This window comes from Durio zibethinus, chromosome 20 (assembly GCF_047325235.1).
Source record: "Durio zibethinus cultivar Kanyao isolate XHJ-2024 chromosome 20, ASM4732523v1, whole genome shotgun sequence".
Classification (NCBI taxonomy): Eukaryota; Viridiplantae; Streptophyta; class Magnoliopsida; order Malvales; family Malvaceae; genus Durio; species Durio zibethinus.
Window position 1 is genome coordinate 700739 of NC_143181.1, and position 21472 is coordinate 722210.

Below are 21472 nucleotides of genomic sequence, written 5' to 3' on the forward strand. Positions count from 1 at the left end.
AGAATTGAGAACATGCCATTATTGCCATTAGAAGGTAAAAGGTGCTTTAAGATTGTGTTGAAAGTGTACTGGGCACCTAGGAGTCCTTTATTAAATTTTCTTTCTTTACATGTGATGATATCAATTATGTGCAGAGCATATGATTGGTAAATATAGTTACTCTTGAACATTATTAGTATTGTGATGGACTTTAGTTGCCTTACAAGTTATTGACATTGGTTCTGGATTTTTCACTGATGAGTGTCAGGGAAGGTTCAATATAATGGAATTTATTGTTTAGCGGATGTACCACGACAAAGTCCAGCCTGACCCATCAACCTGCTATTATGTATTCCCAACATATGTTGATCGCGGTTTTCACAACACTAGGTATTGTGTATGCTGATGATCTCTGATGAAGACAGCACAGGGGAAGAAAAAAGGAGAGAATTCGAGGATGATTTTGTTCTTTCTGAAGTTTTTAAGGATTATGATGAGAATTTAGCTGCCGCTCTTTTGAGTTTAAGATGGTGTACCATACTAGGGTTTCCAATCTCTTGGTCACCTAGTCAAAGTCAACGAGCTAGAATACTGATAAATAAATATGAATCAACAAGGGCTGTTCGATGCGTAGCCAGCTAAAATTACTTTCAATCAGCTTCAATTTTTTTAAGCATTCAATCGAGGTATGGAATGGTCTATATGCAGATTTGCCTGAACGTTGCGACAGATTTGCAGATTGCAGCAAAGGTTCCCCTGCGGCCCTGCTCGGAATAACATGCAGAAGGCCGTAATGATAAGACCACTATAAATATCCAACCGGCTTTCAATTGCTTGATCGAGCTCGAGTATAGAAGATGCTAAGCAAGATTCTTCACACCCCGCAACCTTGTTTTTGGGGCAGACTACAAGGCCTCTCTGCCCCCAATTACTTGCAGTCAGTGAAGGCAGCAGTAAACTCTGCAAGGTAATGGATAACAATGACTTATGGCAAATCGTACAAGCCATTCAAGGGTGTTAACTAATGTCTCCAATGGTAGCTGTAGAAAAGAAAAAAAGAATGACAGACAGAAACCTTAGTGATTGACAACCAGATAAAGAAGTCAATAAGGAATTTGATATTTTAACTTATTGTAGCAGATCCGCAATAAAACTGTTGATCAGTGTATGTGTTCTATGAAAACCTCAACTTTGCTGTATTTAAAAGTTAGAATTCCTTTTGAGAAGCTTGTTTCATCAATAAGTTTTAAGCTAATATAAGAAGCCAACCATGCTAGGCATGCACAAAATTTCCATGTTTTCTCCAGCAGTTAATCACCCTGGATAACCCTCCTCAGCTTCTCGACACAATATAGCATTTTAATGTGCTCCAATTTGGCTACTGCATATATTTGCAATCATCTGCCAGCACCTAAATATTTTCTCCAGAAGGCAACTCCGCAAGCTTTGGAGGAGTGCCAAGTACTCTTTCCATATCAAAACGGACTTCAATGTTCCTAATGCTGTATCCAACCACCATCAGCCAATAGAGAAGCTTGGCAAGTTCTGGTGCACTAGTCTCAGTTACACGTGCCTGTAAAACATGGATATCAAAGTTAAAGGATGACACTTTCAAATGTTAAATGAAATTATAGTATTTTATGATTCCCACATTTTGTCACAAGGTGCATGTATCCCGAATTAAAAAGTTGAATTGGAATTCTCATTCCTCAAAAAGAAGAAGACAAATGCCAACTGATTTCTTCATATGAATGAACATTTAAACCGTAATGCCAAGAGTAGATGAAACAAAGTAAAAGTAAATATAAAGATAACCTTCATTTGTTCAGGATCTGAAACAACTAAAAGACGCTTAAGGAATGTGTTCATTGCAAACACCACATCTTCTCCAGCACTACTTGTCAACTCCTACAAACATGTCATTCTGAGTCAATATCTGCAGATAACTCTTATTAGAAGCAAGTAACAACCACAATTCAGTCATGAGGAGGCTATACTTCAGTTTACAGTAATTCTAGTGAGATGGAATTTATTCCGTTTGGCCCTACAGCAAGAAACTAGAATGGGGTCATCAAAAGAAACCTTTTAAAGATAATTCTCTCCTCAATAAAAACTTTTCCCCGAGTATTTTTTAACTTTAAGACACTTTCAAATTTCATACAAGCTAAGATTTTTGCAAGTTCTACCCATAATGTGACAAGCATTATCATGTAAACAGTGTAATGCAACAAGCATTCAGTAAGCTCTCCCCATAATCATGTAATGCAAGCAAAACTCCAGAATCAGATATCAACTAAACCCAAAGCAATCAAAATATAAAGAAAAAAATAGTGGAAATAGCTTTATTTACCTTCAGATTTTGTGGCTCAAGAGACTTGAGATATTCTAATAGCTCATTTTGTCCATTTGCAGATTTTCTACCAACTTGACGATTCAGTTCCTCAATCTCCACTTCAAGTAACTCAATGTACCTTTTAGCATCTATTTTCTCTGGACCAGAAACATTATTCCACCTAATAACTTCACCAGTCACATTCTTTTGTGTACCAGGTGCATAATCCAGAACATCCTGTAAAGATGAAGCCCTTTAGCACCATTGAAACAAAATATTTGGGCATTAAAAAGTTTGATGCAGATACAGTTACCACTAAACAGGAGTTTAATAAACATGGTGAAAATTAAATATAGAGCAGCGTGCAGGACATCAAAGCACTTCTGTAGTTGACACCAAATGTTTTAACAAGAAATATGAAAGAAAGTCTTACATTGTTGATTACTTTAGACAAAGCTATACCATCTAGTGGCTCTCTGATTAACTTACACACACTAGCATCAAACGGGTCAAAATAACTCTCTAGGGTGTAAAAATCACAGAACAGATAGGATTCAATGACATAAAGACAAGAGCTATTAATAATTCCCATGGGTAAGTTATGTTTAAACACCAATGACATGCAGTTACATCATCAAAATGTAATACATCACACTATCTAATTCTGTTCCGTTTCTCATCTCTATGAACGTGAGATTTCTCCCTGTCAGCACAGGCTCCATTATACATCGTTCCAGAGTACAATCGCACTACGAAGCAGCTATGAGAGCCATTACTTATTGGGTATGGAAGAGTGGAAAAGCAATAGCGGCAGCCTCTCCAGATAACAGTTACCGTCTTGGGTTCTTTCAAGAGGCAAAAGGGAAGCAAAGACTTACCTTTTTCTCTTGCACCTCAGGAAGAGCAGCCTGCTCTAAACTTTGTTGCAATTCCAATCGGTATTGTGCATTCCTAAACATATATCCAGTCATCATAACACTGTACATGAGTTGTGCAAGATTCTCAGCTACCTAAAGGAAGATTAAAGAGATCCCAATGATTGTCTAAACCAACAAGAGTATATTTCAATAACAATAAAGAAAAAACCATAACCAAAATCAAACCAAAAAACAGAATATACTTACGGTGGTGACTGTCACCGTAAAAAATTGCGGGGGCAGTGTTCCAATCATATTTGTCACCGTTTGCCGCATTGCCTCAACAACCTGAAAAAAGAAGAAGTGACGTTTCGATTTTCAATTTCATTTCATTTCCAGAACCTACGAAATTAGCATCCAGAACAAATAGGGAAAATAAAAATGAAACCTGTTGCGGCGCCCGTTTCACGAACAACTCCATGAATTCCGGCTGCACATTTTTGACATACTCCAATAGAATATCTCTCCTGGTTTTAGGCTGCTGATTTTTCTTTTTAAAAAATGAGTCTTAAAAGCCGCTTGCGTAAAACATCCAAAAACACAAGAGAGAGAGAGAGAGAGATACCAGAGTGCCATTAGGAGGCTTGGAATCACCGTTGGACTTGGAAAAGTCATCGCTTTTGGAAGAATCGTATGCTTCAATCCTCAAACCCAACCTTTTCCTGCTTTTAATCTTTCTTGGGAAGAGAACTGAAGGAAGACATTGTTTAGGCTTACAGGATGAGAGGCCTGTCGATGAAGATTGCAATACAAAGGAAGAGGGTTTGACGGCCAAGGTATTCATCTCAGCTCCTTTGCAGGCTTATATTAAGTTTGATTATTTTATCTTTATGGTGCCGACATGAACTAACCAGTGTGAAGCATATAGGAAGTCAAAACGGTGGGCTTTCTGATGCGGGTGTCCTCACTTCCCAGAGATGTTTGTTGGTTGGTTGGGTTCCACCTTAACAGTGTGGACTAGCGCCTAGAGGATAACATATGCAGATTATCAAATGCTATTACGAGGAAAAAAAAAAAGGACAGGATTTATCTATTGCTTTCACTAACCCATGTTTGTTCGGCAATAAGGAAAGAAAATCAAAAGAACAAAAAAATGTGAGGGAAAAAAAAACATAAAAGAATTGAAAGGAAGAAAGTTATTTGTTTCTATTGTCTTTGGTATTAATAATGAAAAAATAGAAAGGAAGAGATTTAAGATAAAATTGTAAATTAACAAGAGATTAAAGATACAATTATATATAAATTTGTTAATTTAGATTGAATGATTATTTTTTTTTAAAGCATTTAATTTGAAGGAAAAAAAAATGCACATTCACTTTTTTATTTTCTTTTATTTTTTTATAAAACAAAAGAAATTGTGAAAATAAATTTTTTTTCAACACATTTTTTTTCTTTTTCTTTCTCTTTTATCGAAGATAATGTAAAAAAATTAAAAAAAAAATCAAAGATTTATTATTTATTGTCTTATGAAATTGAAAGTAAATAATAATTCATGGTTTAATAGAAGAATTAGTAACAAAGAGTAAGCTTTTCATTACAAGAAAAAAAAGGCAAAAATTTTGTGAAAAATATAAAATTTAAAATTAAACCTTAATTACTACTATTAGTCACTTTGTACTAGCATTTGGTGAAAAAGAAGTGGATGGAGTTCGTGTAATTCAGACAGTTCGGCCGAGAGATCTAAGGCGCCAGATTTAGGATCTGGTCTGGAAGGCGTGGGTTCAATATGATCTTAACCCAAACACCCGAATATAGAAGGCTAGGTTTGTTAATCTCCCCTTTCTTCAACTCGATCTAAGCCCATATATAACGTCATTGGAGCTTACCTAAGCCCAAAAACTAGCCCAAAAGTCCGGAAACTGTTATTTAGGCATTTATTTATTTTTTAGAAAAAGATGTCCTCTGTTATTTAAAAAGTAATAAAAAAGGTAATGAAAATTTTTGTTAATTTATCTAATGATTAATATTTAATAATGTAACTTTATGGTTAGAATTTAATAATTTTAAATTAAATATAAAAATAAATAATAAAAATTTAAACAAATATCAAAATAAAAATATTAATTGATTTTTAAATAAAACAATGAAAACTTTTATTATTTTTTAAATAGTGGAGAGTAACTTTTTTTTTTTTTTTGAGTAAAAGAATTTGAAAGAAGCTTCTTTTGCAATTAACGTGTCTGTCTCTGATTGACTGGCCAGTGGCCACTAAAATTAGGGTTATATTATAAACATCGTAGCCACCTCAATTAAAATGTACCTGCCTTCCACCCCAAAACACCTTTTGTTTTTTGTTTTTTTCTTTTTTTGTGGGCAGTGGCAGGCAGTTGTTAGATAGAATATTTTTTTGCCTTTGAATATTATAACCCTAACCCATTATTGCAACTGAGGAAAGCCAGGTCACCAGCGCACTCCACTCCCCCATCCGGTATTCTCTTCGTCTTGAAGTGGTTTTTGTTCGTTCTTTTGTTATCATTTTTTTTTTCTTCTCCATTATGCAACCACTCTTGTCCATATTATCGCTCTATCGCATAGCCTCTAATGCGCAATAGTACGATTTAATTCGAGCAATGTTGGAGTTATAGTGTAAACTGACAGAGACAATCAGTTCTCTCTCTCTCTCTCTCTCTCTCTCTCTCTCTCTCTGCACTTTTAGTTTTTGCTTGGGAAGAGAGTGGAAAGCGCCGTCACCCAGCGCCGTTGCGATGGCCTTGCCACGGCGGCGCCACCTCTATTACCACCGTCTCCGGTCTCTGGTTAAGGTGATATCCGCCATCTCCGGTGCTCTTCTAATCCTCTTCGCTGTCCTTTCGTTTCTCGCTCCTTCTCCTAACGAATCGGAACACTTTCACCTCCGCCAGCACCAGACCTCCGTATTTTCTCTCTCCCTCGCTCTTTCTCCATGATTTTTCAATTCGCGTTGAATTTATTTGTGATTTTGTTTACATATAAATTGATCATTTTCCCCTCGTGTAGTTTAATTCTGTCTCTGAGGATCCGATTACCAATGGAGATTCAGTTTTCCATATTCCAGTTAGGGTTCCTTCTTTACTTATATTATTATTATTATTATTATTATTATTATTATTATTATTATTATTATGCGTTTTAGGGTTTAGGTTTCATTGGATCCTCACATTAATTAATTTGTAATATTTTTCTGAAAATCAGAGTAGCGGAGGAAAATTAGATCGTGATATATGGACTTCAAGAAATGCTAAATTCTTTCACCGATGCAGTAATGCCAGCGCCAAATTTGCGAGTGTGTATAATCATTTTTTCTCTCCAATTTGACTGATTAATTTTATCTTTTTACAAATAAAAAAAAATCACTCTTATGTTGAAACTTTAGGTTCTATGAAAATGGATTTGGGAAACCTCAAATCTAGTGATAGTGATGAAAGAATTGAGACGATTTGGGGTTTTTAAACTGCTTCAGACAATTATTAAATTGCAGATATCCCTAATACAGTCAAAAGGCTTTAATGCGTTGACTGTATTGCAGAATCTGAAGCTGTTACGCATCCCACTAGATACCTGGCTGTTGCAACAAGTGGAGGCTTGAACCAACAAAGAACCGGGGTAAGATTGATAGCTACTTCCCAGTACAATTCTTTTTTCTGTTGCAGTGATGTTTTATAGAAGTTCCCATCCATGATTTTGTTTTTGATGTCATAATTAGCATGAGATTTATGTTTCTCTTGCTAAAAATATATTGTTTTATTTAGCTTACAATGGTGGAACTAAAGGAGATTGTTTTCTTGATTGGTCTGTGTGGAGTTATGTACTAGTTTATTTGTGATTGCAAGTGAGCCTATAAACATGGATTGAAATTGTATAATGAAGTGGCTGCTTAATGATTGGCCCAATTGGCAACATATATTGTTTAAACAGAAAATTTTTTTGGGCCATAAACAGAGAATAATTTAATGGGCTGAGATTCAATCGAAAACTGTAACAAGCACAGGGCATACTTTCTGCTGATTCTAACTGATGGAAACTTTAATGATGTGCTTCCATTCTTAACGCTATTGGTCTTTTAGAACACTAGTTTTAGCTTTCTATTACTAATTACCATCCATATCTCAAGACCACAATGATTGCATCATTGTTTTATCCCTCTATTTATTCTTTTTTGTGGTCAAGCTTACTAGCCATGTATGTGGCAGATTACAGATGCTGTTGTTGCTGCTCGAATTCTGAATGCTACTCTTGTTGTTCCAAAGCTGGACCAAAAATCATTTTGGAAGGATGCCAGGTTTATAATGGACTGAAAGATATTTTCCATTTGAATTTGTAACTTCTTTTAGCCATCCATATTTAAAAGGAGAAAATTCTGCATGAATTGAGTTTTCAAGATGTTATGTGATAGTATCTACTTTCTCATGTCCAGTAACTTCTCAGAGATCTTTGACATTGATTGGTTCATATCATTTTTGTCAAAAGATGTTAAAATCATAAAGCAGCTGCCTAAAAGGGGAGGAAGGACTTGGACTCCATACACCATGCGTGTTCCAAGGAAGTGTAGTGAAAGATGTTACCAAAATCATGTATTGCCCGTTCTTTTGAAAAGGCATGTAAGTTCCCTATTCTCAAAATTTTTCAGTCAATTTTATATGTGTAGCCCTTAACTGGTCACTGGCCACTGGCCACTTTTGGATTGCTCTACTTGTGCTTTTCCTGTGTTTGTATTACCTGCCCCGTCTCCTTCTATCTTATTCTTTTCCTCATGGAGGAAAATGATTGTCAGATATGTTGCTGAAATCTAAGCATGCTCACAAATAGAGGTTGTTTTACTGGTTTCCTGGACCTGGATAGCATTTTCATCGATTATTGTTAGAGTCATAATCCATCTTGCACTATGTCATATATACCAAATTAGTTGTTTCCATTTTCCACCAGTCAATATCAAGATCTGAGGAATCAGAGAGTAATTAAAGAGAATGGTAAAGTTTTAAAGATCAGTGATGCATGGAACAGAGGCAGATGCAGGATATTTTTTGGGGTTGTCTACTTATAATATATATAAAAATTTGCCAACAGACTTACCAATCATGTTGACAAATTAACTAATTTTGTGGACGAAAGAGGTGTCCATGAGAAAATTTTGGGTGTCTAGTAGAAAATTTTCCTTCAAATTTTCATATTTTTCAATTTTTGGGGGTGTCTAGTGAAAATTTTCCTTTTAAATTTTCTTATTATCCAAAATTTCACAAACACCCTAGCGTATAAGGTGGATCCACCTATGGCATGGAAAACTTTGCCATCATAACAGCAAACCTTTCCTTCACGGGAACAGCTATGGTGGCATATAAAGCTTGAGCTTTGGGCCAGTCTAAAGAGAGAGGTTGGGAATGGGTATATTCTCTATTCTATAACTAGTCTCATTATTATTGGAAACAAAAAAGTATATAGAGAACCAGCATACAGAACTTTTAGATTGCTAATAAGTTTATTGGAAAGCTTTCTAAGTTTTGATTCATATTCTTTGTGCCTCAGTGTTTTGTATTGGATGGCTTCTTTACTTTTGTTGAAATTTGTTTCATCTTGAGTCTCAACATTTTATTTGAACCATGGCTTCATTTTATACTATCTAACGGTAAAATGAAGGTGAGATGATACTACTCTTGTCCTTTAAAACTATCTAATATCTGATGGTTTCGCTAATGGCACTTGTCTTGTTATGTGAAGAATGCAGTTCAGCTCAACAAGTTTGATTACAGACTTGCAAACAAATTGGATACAGATTTGCAGAAGTTAAGATGCAGAGTTAACTACCATGCTCTGAAGTTTGCTGACCCTATTCTAGAAATGGGTAAAACACTTGTTCATCGAATGAGGATAAGGAGCAAGCATTATATTGCGTTGCACTTGAGGCATGTATTTTTATCTTTGGTCCTGTATATCTAGCATGCTTATTGTATACCTATGCCTACAGCTGTGTGCACAGGGCACCTAGACTTTATATAATACCTTAAGGTTTCAAAACTGCTTAACCTGCATGCATGATACAGATAAAATAATGTATTTATGTAACTAACTATACACAGCCCTGCAATTCCTTTACACTCAATAGATGGCAGCATGACCATTTAAGGGGAAGATCAAATATCTGATACAAAAATGTCTTTCTCTCTTGCTTGTTTTTAAATATAGACCCTGAACCAAATTCATCTTGATATGTGCATATTCAGCAGTGAATCAATGCATCATTATTTCCAAGCAATAGCTTTCCCTTCAATAACAAAGGACAGATATGAGATTGTTGATGCAGCCGAACATTTTTGTTACAGGTTTGAGCCTGACATGCTTGCATTCTCGGGATGTGATTATGGTGGAGGAGAAAAAGAAAGGAATGAACTAGGTGCTATACGAAAGAGGTGGAAGACTTTACGTGTATGGCTCAAGTGTCATACACTATTAATTTTCTGGACCCTGATTCTTACTTTTTACGGGCGTTGAACTTGGAATTTGGAAAGTAAATTTGTAAATATCCACTGTTATGATCACCCAACATCATTTTTTTCAGTTTATAAATATCAGTCTCCTACAAAGGAAAAGGAAAAAAAAAATGCAGTTCTTTCCATTTCCATGATGTCCAAACATTACAAAAGGTTTAATTACAGTTGAGCAAAGATTTTATAAAGAACAGGAGAGGGTAAAACCCAGATCTAATGCATATGCTGTATGGCATCTGTTTATTGTTTTGCAGAAAAACAATCCGGATAAGCAAAGGAGACAAGGAAGATGCCCACTTACCCCAGAGGAAGTTGGTCTGATGCTTAGAGCTCTAGGATATGGCAGTGACGTTCATATCTATGTGGCATCTGGTGAAGTATACGGAGGGGAGGAATCTTTGAGACCCCTAAAAGCACTCTTCCCAAACTTCTGTTCAAAAGATACCATTGCCACAAAGGAAGAATTGGAGCCATTTTCCTCTTTCTCTTCTCGAATGGCTGCACTTGACTTTATTGTTTGTGATGAGAGTGATGTGTTTGTCACAAACAATAATGGTAACATGGCTAGAATATTAGCTGGAAGAAGGTAAACAAGTTATGCTTTCAATCCTACGATTCTATAACTATAACTGCTGGCTAACTTTTTCCATTGTTTGTTATTGCAGGAAATATTTTGGACATAAACCTACTATTCGTCCAAATGCTAAAAAATTATATCGGTTGTTCTTGAGCAGAAGGAACATGACATGGGATGCATTTGTCTCTAGAGTCCGTTCTTTACAGAGAGGCTTTATGGGGGAGCCAAAGGAGGTCAGGCCTGGCAGGGGTGAGTTTCATGAGAATCCATCCACCTGTATATGTGAAGATTCCGAGGCAAGGGAAAAGGCAAAGGCATATTCTAGAAACAAGAAACATGGAAAATTGGATGATTCATCAAAAAAAGATGATATGGTTAGTGATGATCAGAATGATTATGATGATAATGATGAGCCAGAATGGCCGGATCTGGATGATGATGAGGATCAAAGTGGGCCTCAAGAGAAGCTCCTGTATAACGTAACAGGTTCGGATTATGATGCAGTCATCTCTGATGAACCTGAGTTGGAAGAGATGCTTTCAGACTGAGTAGAATGAGTTGGATGAACCTGACAAATTTGTTCTCGTAATTCCTTGCCTTCACCTTTGGCCCTACAAGGCATTCATGGTTTTGTTGATGATAATGCAAAATGTCATCTGGTCTCTTAACCCCTGAAAATCTCAACAATTTTTTTTTCTTGAGTTTTTGATTTCCAGGAGCATTCAATTTAAAATGAAGGATACATTTGATGGTGGATCGAAGATAGAGCTTTCTTCTAGATGATGTTCTAGAACAAGGTTCCAAAGTATAGGCATGAATTATGGAGGATGTTGGTGGCCGAGGCATTTGTTTTTTCAAAAGGTTTACCAGAATAGACCACAATTAGAACTGATTTTGAGTTGCTAAGAAGAGATTGATCGTGAGCCTCAATCCAATTATCATGGCATGGAAAAAAAAGGTAGAAATACGGCTATGGTTCGAGTGATGTTGTTTTTTCTGATTCTTTTATCTTATTGAGATCATTCATATAGTGTTTCTGGTCAATTAGTTGGGCAAAGCTGTTGTAAATTTCTTACTTCTGTTGTATCCGTTATAAGCCAATTTATAGTGTTTGAGAAAGTTGGCGGCGGCTGTAACCAAGTTCAGAAGTTGCTTTATGTTTGTTTTCTATGCGTGTGGGGAAGGCCCACAAGCGTGAACTGCTGCTTCATCATTGGTTGGGAAACCATTTTTTTTTTACTGAGTTATTAGTCAGATTATGCATTTTATTAGTAAATTTAAGTATGTAACATTATTTTAATATTATAAAAAATATATATATAACGATCAGTTTAGTGGAATTGTAGCAGTTTAGGCCAAGTAACACGTCTGAGTTAGATCTTTAAGGCCCAATTGGTCGGAATTAGAGATTGGGCTCGTCAAATACCATTTAGACTCATCTAATTGAATGGGGCCGATTAAATGGCTGATTAAGTACCCGTACTCTAAATACAAACATATCTGGATGATTAAGTGGTCAAGGGAGATTAGAAGTTTCGGCCTATCTAGGCACGTCTACCAATAAAGCTCCAAAGCATAATGACGATTGAAGCCCATATTTGAGCCTAAATCGGACCTACAGGCTACGTTTCGGCCCAATGATCACCTGTAAGGCCTAACATGGATCCATTAAGCCCAATCATTCCCAAAGTTAGCCCAAAAGTAACCCACTTAGAAGTTTGGGCCCATCCTTTGACCCGCAAGGCTCAGGTTTCGGCCCAAATTTGATCCATTAAGGCCAATTATGCCCAAGGTTAGCCCATAGTTAACCCCATAAAGCAGATATTTTGGGCCCATATATAGTAATAAAAATAAATAATAATCATCATCATATAACACAAGGTAAATATAGTATGTAGATGCAGCGGTCACGGAAGTTGTGGTTTTCAATTTTTCTTTGGATCGGAAGAAGAAGAGTAAGGGAAATTGTTTTCATTTTCTTTTTATTGTTATTTTATTTATTTCCCTCTCTTCCTATATCTGAGACCCAAGTTTACTCTAAGCCCAATTATGCCCAAGGTTAGCCCAAAAAATGACCCACTAGTGCAGATTTTTGGCCCACCTTGACATTAAGGCCCAAGTTTGAGCCCAAAGTTGATCCACTAAGCTCAATTATGCCCAATACTAGCCCAAAATTGCCCAACAAAAGCAGATTTTTGGGAGTACAGATGACCTTAAGGCCCAACTTTCTGCCCAAAGCTGATCCACTTAGCCCAAAATTTGACCCACTAAAGCATATTTTTGGGCCCACTGCAACAAAAGGGCCTAATTTGGGCCCAAAGTTGATCCATTAAGACCAATTATGCCAACATTAACCCCAAATTGAGCCCAAAATTTGACCCACTAAAGCAGATTTTTTGCCCACCGTTAGCTTAAGGCCTAATTTTCTGCCCAAAGTTGATCCACTAAGCCCAATTTGCCCGAGGTTAGCCCAAATTTGAGCCCAAAATGATCACTGAAGTAGAGTTTTGGGCCCAGCTTTAACTTAAGGTCTTATTTTGGCCCAAAAGTTGATCCACTTTGCCCAATTTGCCCAAGATTAGCCCAAAAATTAACCAACTAAAGATTCTTGGGCCCTCGTTACCTTAAGGCCCAATTCTCTTCCCAAAGTTGATCCACTAAGCCCAATTATGCCCATTGTAGCCCAAAAGTTCACCCACTAAAACAGATTTTTTGGCCTCTGTTACCTAAGGCCCAAGTTTTGGTCGAAAGTTGATTGGACCAACATTTTTGGGTCCCTATTGCTGTAGGCCCGGGATTTGACACAGTTGATCTACTTAGGCCTATTATGCCCAACATCAGCCCAAAAATTGGACCAACAGTTGACCCTTAAGGCCCAAAGTTGGCCGAATTGATACCCAGAGATCCACTATACACCCAGAATCTAGCCCAACGACGACGAAATGGGCCCATTATTGACCTACTAATTTCAAAGTTCGGACAAACTTTTAATAAATAAAATTTTTATTAAATATTATAAATTATATATTTAAATTAATTTAAACTAATATATTTTTAATATTTTAAAAATATATTAATACATTTGTTATAAAATTACATAAACATATAAACTGAAAAAAAATAAGAATCTAAATATAAATATAAATATACAAATATGATGAAAAATATATCCACCTCATACCCTACCCATACCTACCTCAACCAACAAACAAACGTGGAATGTGCTGACCATTGAAAGAATGAATAAATCGAACAGCAATAATCCAAAACCTTCTGATACACAAGTCTAAACCAATATGATTGGAGATTAATTGATTAAACCAACTAAAACAAAATAAATATGGGGCGGTTGAAAAAAAACAGCCTCCTCATTCTGATGTTGGAGGCTTGTCAGGTTGGTCATCATTTTGAGGTGGTGATGATCCAAAATCAAGGTTTGGGTAGACACCAGGAGGCCTCTCCCGAGGTTGGATGGTAAGCAACTGGCTTGAGTCGCCTACCACATCTGCCCATCCATAATGAGGTTCAGCCCTTCAACATAAGTGAAAACCTTGTCATATTTCTGTTGCAAACTACTTCCATCTGTATAAAACTGTTTTTCTTCTCACATTTACCCAAAAAAGAGCATGTTTAAAACTGTTTTAACTAAGCTAAAAGCGCAAGGTCTTACTCATAATACGTCCCCTCATCAACAACTATATCCCAGCTTTCACCAGTTGTGCTCTTCCCATATTTGTGAACTTTACTATTTAGAAGATTAGGAGGCAAAGGGAATCAGTATCTCCCGTGTAGAATGCATCATAGAGAAAGTCATGATAAACAAAAAATAAAAACACAATCCAATATTTATCAGAATGCATTCAGCATAAGCAAATGAGCAGTAAAAACATGGAAATTCTAGCTAACATGAGAAGAGTTTGTTGAAGGGTTTCAGAAACTGTTCCATACCCGTTTCCAAAATGCTCCTCACCCCATGTTCTTGACCAACCTATGAGACCAAGAATATCTTAGTTACAAAAAATTAAAATAAATTGAATGAGCAACAATAAATGCAAATATGAAATATCTCGATGATTGAACTCTACAGTGGAATTTTAGGCAAAACATCCCTTAGGTCACTTCTATACCTAGAGTCACAAAAAAAAAGGTTAATATAGCTGTCAGTCCATTCTTGTGAATGATGATGGTGACCAATGAATAAGGTTTCAACAAAATGAAAAACATGAACTATGATTACTGCCAAAAAGGAAATTAATCTGACAAAATGAAAATTATGTACAACCTAAATTTGAAAACAATAAACTGTGGAAAATTATGCATCATTGCAAATAGAATGATATGACCATACATACGTTCGCCACTCGGAGATACATGCCATGTCTCCCCTTGACGTGCACCAATACCAGCAAAGAACTTCTCTTCCCACTTATCTCCCCATTTAGTTCCCAATTCAGTCTCAGCCCATTTATCTGTCCTGCATATTATCAAAATAGAAACTTTAACATAACCATAGGAAAGCATGTGAGGTGGGAAGGCCTGACCAAATAGGAAAATATAAAAGAAGAAAACTTTATAATCTCAATATCAGTTGAAGCATTCTTATGAAGAAGATCAAAAGAAATGCTGTTGAAATTTCAAATAATCTAACTTATCTCAATCTTTCCAGATAAAACAAGGTATAATAACCAACTGAAGATAGTAAATTGTTGCAAAAAAAGATCACGAATTCAAACTACTAACAGTATAAAATCTAGTAGTCCACTAGTAAAATGAGCGTTTCTGCATAAAGGATAATTGAAAAGTACCATTTTAGAATAGATCCACTTCCATCATAATGCTCTCCCCACTTCTCCCACCATGACTGTTCATTCAGTCTACCATACTTATGAGCCCCTTTTTCTGTCCAGCCTTTAGCATCATACTTCTCCCACCTACCAAAATAAGTTTATCATCAATATAAACTATATATTTTGCCATTGCTCCGCTGCATATATAATATGAATGAAAATCATCCATTGAAATATAACTCACCATTTCTCATACCAACCAGCATTTTCACTGCCCGATTTAGCTTGCTTCTGAGCACTTCTCTCTATCCTTGCTAAATTACTGCAGTTTTAAAGATGTAATGATTGCATTGATGAAAAATTGCATGCATGGTAAACAGGAAATATCCTGTTTATCTTTGTATGGTAATTTGTGGATTTAAAGTTAAGTGTTTCCTGTTAAGGTGATAATGTGGAAATAAAGACCTCCATTCATCTTGATGAAGCACTTCTTGCCATGTTTCCCACCATGAATCTCCTTCAGCATTTCTTCCAGATTTCTCGACACCTATGAGAAGCCAACTTTACTAAAAGTTAGGCAAATCTATGCTTGGATGATTTTAGAATCATTTAAGCAAGAATAAACCATTAGAAATTATCACAATTAGTTTATAGAATAAAGCAATGGAAAGGTAAGTAAAAGCACCTAGCTCTTTGTATCCACTCCAGTCACTTTTCTCCCACCACTGTCAAGGAGATCAATAAATCCAATTAAATGCATCCACCTGGGATGATACTTAATGGAGTTATAAAAACAATGTTATGTAACAGGATTTAGAAAAATGATTACAGTTTTCTTGTAGTTTTGGGATGCCATTCTCGAAATCTTGAAGCACATCATCTTTTCTTCCACAATTTAACTAAAAGATTTGAAGTCAGTAACCTCTTTTGGGTGCTTAGATCTCTTAAACTACACTCCCCTAAATCCTTTCCAACTTACATAGCCTCACCAGAAAGATGATTCACTATCCCAACAACTCAGCACCCCACTCCCAGAATAAACAATAAACAAAGAGAGTGGGCAATCCAAAAGTTGACTGATCAATCTATCTTTGTTGCAAAGCACTAAAGAATATGTCTAAACAGAATTTGAGTTATTTCTTTTACATTATAATAATAACAAATATATAATATAAAAAATGCCACTGAATATATTGACCATTTTGAAAACAAAAAAATATGTTAGGCTAGGATAACAATTTGCAAAGTAGGCTAGCCAAGTAGCAAATTTCACATTCAACATGATGACCTCTAAGAAATAGTTTCCAAAATCTGGCCAAGACAGAAAGAAGTTTATCCCAAGAATGAGTCCTCTTCAAATGCTTGAGTTAATATGGGCATCGCTCATGATTTTGCCATATTATCTACAACAACCATGCTGGCAAACACAGTACCTAATTGCTTTAATCTACAGTCACAAGCTCACTTTCATCGATGTTTGGAAGAACATAGGAATTATTTCACAATTGCCATTTAAGAGCAACATACTCATACATCTAAATTTCATATAACAAAAATGATTTTATACCGTTTCCTTCCATTCTGAGGAACCATCATGGGATTTACCACCCATCCTTGTCCATCTACACCGGTATCCATTTTCACCAAGGTCCTCTCCACTTTCTCGATACCAGGTACTGCCATCTTCATTTGTGCCAGACTCATTAACATTCTCATTTAACAAGCTAATGCCCCAGTCCTCCTCATTTGCAATACCAGTGTCTACAATGAAGAAAGAAGCAAACGACCATATCCTTTATTAGGATGGAAACTATATAACATTAAAAACCCTAAAGAACATACAAACACAGCAAGAATTTCATAATAAAATTCCATAGTTTAATGAGCATTGCGACTTACCTCTTTTTGGTGGAGTATCACGAGACTGAGGACCAGAATTTCGGGGAGTACACCGAGGGTAGAACTTTTCTTGTTTGGAAGGAAATCTAGATCTGTAACAATCATAAGTTCATAACATGAAATAAACATTACATTACAAGTTTTGGTAATGAACACAACATCTTAAGTTCTTGCATCAAAATTCAACCAACAAGATTTGGGATTTGAAAGTTCACAATGAAAAGGAACAAACAAATTGATCCTGAAATCATAAAAATTCAACATCCTATTCTCAAAATGAAATATCTAAATTAGCAAGTTATTTATCTTGTTGTTTGGTTCAGAAAAAAAAAGGTGTAAATAATAAATTAAGAATTCCATTATTCAATTTAAGGAGCAATATGAGTATAAACATACGCGAATATGGCGAAATATACGATAAGCACACACACTCCTCGATAAATTGATAAAAAAAAAAAATGCAGAAGGCTAAAAGTGTGACGTACTGAGCAGAAACAAAAGGCATTGCAGGGGAGGCCTGGACTCGAACCCTGTGAGGGATTTTCTTGGAGTCGAACCGCCAGTCCTCCACCTTCTCATTGCTCTTGACCGAACGGGTGGTTATCCGGATCGGGACCACCGGATCAGAGCAGCAGCAACTGATTCGACTCGAAACTGTGAATCGATCACATCGAGAGCACAATTTCTGTTTTACACTCGGTGCCAATCCATGGAAAACATAGTGCTTGAACTCAAGCTGGGTCGCGAATCCTCCGGAACTCGCCGCCATTGATTAAGAAAATGCCATGGACGAGCCCAAAGAAAAACCCTAGAAAATTAAAAAATAATAATAATGAGGAAATTTTAGAAAAGGAGATGAGGAGCGTTATTTTTTATGAGGAGTTTGGAGGAAATGGGAGAAATTAAGAAAGAGTTGGGAAGGGGTATTTTAGGAAATAAAATCAGAGGAAGAGGCGGCCAAAGGGAGTGGATGAGAGAATCTCGGGAGAATCTTTGCGTTGGGGGGACATTTGACGGGGAGAGGACTTTAAACAAGACGGAGAGAATTTGATTAAAAGACGTGGAAGGTGCGCAGGCAAAAGTGTTGAGAGACAGAGAGAGAGGGTGAGATCAGATCGGTGGCTCTTCACCCTTCAGAGCTCTGCAATGCGAATCACGGGATTTAAACGTACACGTAACAAGCTGTCGGTCTCACTTTACGGGTTTTTTTTATCTGGTAGGGGCATTAAATGATAAAAAAGATAATATTGTTTTTCTTTTTTTAGCCCTTCATCAGTTAATCAAAGACATTTTTATTATTTATGTTGATCTAACATATTAGATTAATTTAATATGTTCAGTGTTACATTAATTTGGTATTATTTTTATTGTAAGTAAAGTACTAATAAAGCCAAAGACTAACTATAATGATATAGAAATATCAACTTATACCATTATCACCTCAGCCAAGAAACTCAAGTTATGCTTTCAAGCTTATATGATTCATATAGTAATCGATCAGCTACTGAGAAAGGTTTTATAAAAGCTTGAAATGTTGGTAAGATTAATTAAATGGGTGGTTAAGCTTAATGAATTCGACTTACATATATTATCTAGTTGATCTTAAAATCACAGGTACTGACAAACTTTATCGTAGAACTCACTTCGGTATATCTAAAAAAACTCAGGCCATGCTTCCAAGCTCATATTATTCATATAGTAACCGATCAGCTACTGAGATAGGCTTTATAGAGGCTTGAAATGTTGGTAAGATTAATTAAATATGTGGTAGAGCTCAATGAATTCGACTTACACATATTATCTAATTAGTCTTAAAATCACAGGTACTAGCAAACTTTGTCGTAGAACTCACTTCGATATACTTGAGAAAACAATCTGAGAAAAAAAAAACCTTAGATAAAGATGATTGGAAGCTTTATGTTGACAGATCGATCACAAACCATAGTGGAGGAGTATACCTCATTCTGATTAGCTTTGAAGGGCTACAGTACCCATATGCCTTGATATTCAAGTTCAAGGCATCCAATAATAAGGTCGAATATGAGACGTTGATAGTGGGTTTAAAGTTGACAATTAAGCTGAACGTTTAATGCATAACCACATATAACGACTCCCAACTGCTGGTCGATTAAATAAATTGAGAGTTCAGAGCTCAGAAAGATAAAATTAGAAAGTATCTTAATAAAATGTTGGCTTTGGTGGTTGGTTTTAAGAAAGCTATGGTAAAAAGATACTGAGGTCAGAGAATTCACTAGCAAACTCCTTGTTTAAGTTGGTTTCAACAATAACAATGAAACAGAGGCTGTGAGACTGATTGAGATTGGCATATTGAGTTTAAGAGTTAACTTGGCCTTGAAAAAAAAAAATGAAGAAGTGCTTAAAACTGACCTCGACCTCGTCAAAGAATAGAAAGACATAGCCTTAACATGGATAGTAGTTTATTAGCAAAAAATGGCCAACTATTATAATAAAAGGGTTCAACATAAGCATATCAAGAAGAACGACTTGGTACTTAAAAAAGTTAAAGCTTCAAGAGTAGATGACTGTGGTGATAAATTAGCCCCGACATAAAAAAGACCAAATGTTGTTAAAGAGATCATCCATGACGATACCTACAAACTATAAAACCTGAATGGCAATGTCTTTCCAATAACATGAAATGCAAATAACGTAAAGGTTTATTACCAGTAACTTAGTCTAAATCGAGCTCACAGTTATATTTTATTTTGTACTTAAACACATGAGTTAAATCATTCAACGAGCTTATATCTAAACGATCTAAAAAAATTCAACCTAGAACTAAGAAAAATTTTTAGGTTAATTTGATCCAAATGATCACATAAATCCTTAATTCAGTTAACTGTGCTCAAACTTATGCAAATAAATAAAAATTTATTATAGAACCGAGCTGAAACTTAAACACAACAAAAAATTTCTTCTATTTCATTTTTATTAATTATACAAGTTATTGGTCAGGCTAATCATCCCTATCCGAGGTCATTACAAAAATCAACCTCATACATTAACCAAAATTTACAAAAAATCAAAAACCAAAAGTTAAAAAAATTATTTTTCAACAACTTCAGCAACAGCGATAGAGATAGCACCTTTTTCAATAGGAGTAGTAACAGGGGCAACAACAATGATCTCACATTTTTTTATCACTAGCACTTCATCCTCAAGCCTCAAAGCTACCTCCAACTTAGCTTTCAAAGCCTCATCTTCATCTTTATCCTCATCTTTCTTTTTTTTTCATCCTTATTAGGCTAATTTGGATGAATCATCGATCTAATATTGTTAATGTCAATATCAGAGAGGTCAAGGTTTAGGGCGAAAAATTTAAAACTACACCTCATTATTGGCCAGTTATAAGACACCAAGCACGTTCTTCTTAGAGAATGCCACATTTATCTAGAAGCACTCATTAGAAGCTTTGAATTTCTTTATAGGTTTTTTTTTTCAAGTATTCTTTCCCTTTCTCCCTGGCCTTAAGCTCGAACCTAACCTTGGCTGTCTCAGCCTAAGCATCATTAAGCTTAAGCTCGACTTGTTCCCTCATCAAGTCAACTGAGGCTTTGTCAATTAAAATGGCCTTCAACTTTGTTGTCAACTCGTCAATTCTTTTCTTATGCTAAACTTTTTTTTATGGGATAAGCTAAAACTAGATCGAACATTGCTTAAAGATTCTGAGCTCTTTTTGGTTCTTCAGCTAAGGCAGCCATGTCTTTATCAACCTTTAGCAAGTGGGCCATTGTGATGTAGGCGTGGTAAAGGGCATCACCAGCGTTTTTCAAGGGTTAAGAGAAAATGTTTTATTGAACTGCACAAAACAACCTTAAACTTAGCAAAATAAAAAGCACTAATAAAACTAAACTAAAATCACAGCTAGTACTTACTAGAAGGTGGATTACGACTTTACTGAATCTCTTTACCACGATTAGGTTCAAGATGAGATCGTCGATAGGAGTGTATTCAAAGATGGTGGAGATTTTCTTCGAGCTGGGCCTTAACACCCTAGCCTTGAGGTTCTCCAATGTGGATGAAAAGGCCTCCACACATGGTCTTTTTGTAGGAGAAAGTGGTGCTGGTGTCGAGGTTGAAGACAGGTCTTGGCTTACCCTGACTTTGGTATTTCAATTTATGGGAAAGTGGCACAATGAGGTGTTGATTACCTTGTCTCCCTTCTGAAATAGGGCCCCAAGCTAATTTTTTTTTATCTTTCTTAGGCTTGAGAACATGTTAGTATAGTTTGAAATCAAAATCCTCCTTGCTGGCCATCTTTGCAAAATCGAACTAATAGTTAGATAAAATCAAGTTAAAATAAAATCCTATGATGTTACCTTAAACTTACCACAATGCTTCGTCCTATTTATTACTTTTGGAAAGGTAAACCTGTAGGCATCAATAACAACCTCATCCCACGGGTATATTTCAAAATTTTATCTAAATCTTATAGATCCAAGATAAAAAAAGCCACAGATGCATCTATAAAAGAGCCAAATATACTCTCTATTTCTCAAGCC

At 35.9% G+C, this 21472-nt stretch overlaps 3 protein-coding genes across 10 annotated transcripts; 1 reads left to right on the top strand and 2 right to left on the bottom strand.

The window, feature by feature from the left end:
• Positions 1-1074: 1074 nt before the first annotated feature.
• On the bottom strand, positions 1075-4192 carry LOC111315249 (uncharacterized). Of its 4 annotated transcripts, none has more exons than XM_022916841.2 (7): positions 3794-4192; positions 3617-3706; positions 3436-3516; positions 3190-3321; positions 2330-2548; positions 1795-1887; positions 1075-1552 (listed from the first exon to the last, which is right to left on the bottom strand). In XM_022916841.2, exons 1-7 carry the CDS (start codon positions 4010-4012, stop codon positions 1391-1393), a joined length of 996 nt encoding a protein of 331 aa, XP_022772576.1. In that variant the 5' UTR covers positions 4013-4192; the 3' UTR covers positions 1075-1390. The 4 variants fall into 4 exon arrangements, with proteins under 4 accessions (XP_022772576.1, XP_022772574.1, XP_022772575.1 ...); XM_022916839.2 differs by having other exon boundaries at positions 3617-3718; positions 3794-4120; XM_022916840.2 differs by having other exon boundaries at positions 1150-1552; positions 3617-3709; positions 3794-4121.
• Positions 4193-5531: 1339 nt separating this feature from the next.
• Positions 5532-11603, top strand: LOC111315250 (O-fucosyltransferase 16-like). 2 transcript variants are annotated; one of them, XM_022916842.2, is made up of 11 exons: positions 5532-5656; positions 5885-6101; positions 6205-6261; positions 6400-6490; positions 6734-6810; positions 7398-7486; positions 7622-7805; positions 8920-9104; positions 9522-9624; positions 9941-10272; positions 10352-11603. In XM_022916842.2, exons 2-11 carry the CDS (start codon positions 5934-5936, stop codon positions 10809-10811), a joined length of 1746 nt encoding a protein of 581 aa, XP_022772577.2. In that variant the 5' UTR covers positions 5532-5656; positions 5885-5933; the 3' UTR covers positions 10812-11603. The 2 variants fall into 2 exon arrangements, with proteins under 2 accessions (XP_022772577.2, XP_089605184.1); XM_089749058.1 differs by lacking the exon at positions 5532-5656 and having other exon boundaries at positions 5784-6101.
• Positions 11604-13369: 1766 nt separating this feature from the next.
• LOC111315251 (protein EARLY STARVATION 1, chloroplastic-like) lies at positions 13370-18084 on the bottom strand. 4 transcript variants are annotated; one of them, XM_022916845.2, is made up of 11 exons: positions 17435-18084; positions 16950-17041; positions 16618-16811; positions 15736-15775; positions 15516-15597; positions 15295-15372; positions 15069-15194; positions 14616-14737; positions 14212-14251; positions 13934-14003; positions 13370-13794 (listed from the first exon to the last, which is right to left on the bottom strand). In XM_022916845.2, exons 1-10 carry the CDS (start codon positions 17716-17718, stop codon positions 13973-13975), a joined length of 1089 nt encoding a protein of 362 aa, XP_022772580.1. In that variant the 5' UTR covers positions 17719-18084; the 3' UTR covers positions 13370-13794; positions 13934-13972. The 4 variants fall into 4 exon arrangements, 2 of the variants coding, with proteins under 2 accessions (XP_022772580.1, XP_022772579.1); XM_022916844.2 differs by having other exon boundaries at positions 13934-14008; XR_002693270.2 differs by having other exon boundaries at positions 13724-13794; positions 14612-14737.
• Between the last annotated feature and the right edge of the window lie 3388 nt (positions 18085-21472).

Coding starts and splice junctions, on each gene's coding strand:
- LOC111315249 (XM_022916839.2), bottom strand. CDS start 4,012: ATGAATACCTTGGCCGTCAAACCCTCTTCCTTTGTATTGCAATCTTCA. Junction 1,888..2,329: donor TTGAGCCACAAAATCTGAAG/GTAAATAAAGCT, acceptor ACATGTTTGTAG/GAGTTGACAAGTAGTGCTGG. Junction 1,553..1,794: donor CAGATCCTGAACAAATGAAG/GTTATCTTTATA, acceptor CATGTTTTACAG/GCACGTGTAACTGAGACTAG.
- LOC111315250 (XM_022916842.2), top strand. CDS start 5,934: ATGGCCTTGCCACGGCGGCGCCACCTCTATTACCACCGTCTCCGGTCT. Junction 6,491..6,733: donor TGCCAGCGCCAAATTTGCGA/GTGTGTATAATC, acceptor ACTGTATTGCAG/AATCTGAAGCTGTTACGCAT. Junction 9,105..9,521: donor TATATTGCGTTGCACTTGAG/GCATGTATTTTT, acceptor TTTTTGTTACAG/GTTTGAGCCTGACATGCTTG.
- LOC111315251 (XM_022916844.2), bottom strand. CDS start 17,718: ATGGCGGCGAGTTCCGGAGGATTCGCGACCCAGCTTGAGTTCAAGCAC. Junction 15,598..15,735: donor GAGTGGATACAAAGAGCTAG/GTGCTTTTACTT, acceptor GGCTTCTCATAG/GTGTCGAGAAATCTGGAAGA. Junction 13,795..13,933: donor GATGAGGGGACGTATTATGA/GTAAGACCTTGC, acceptor CTTATGTTGAAG/GGCTGAACCTCATTATGGAT.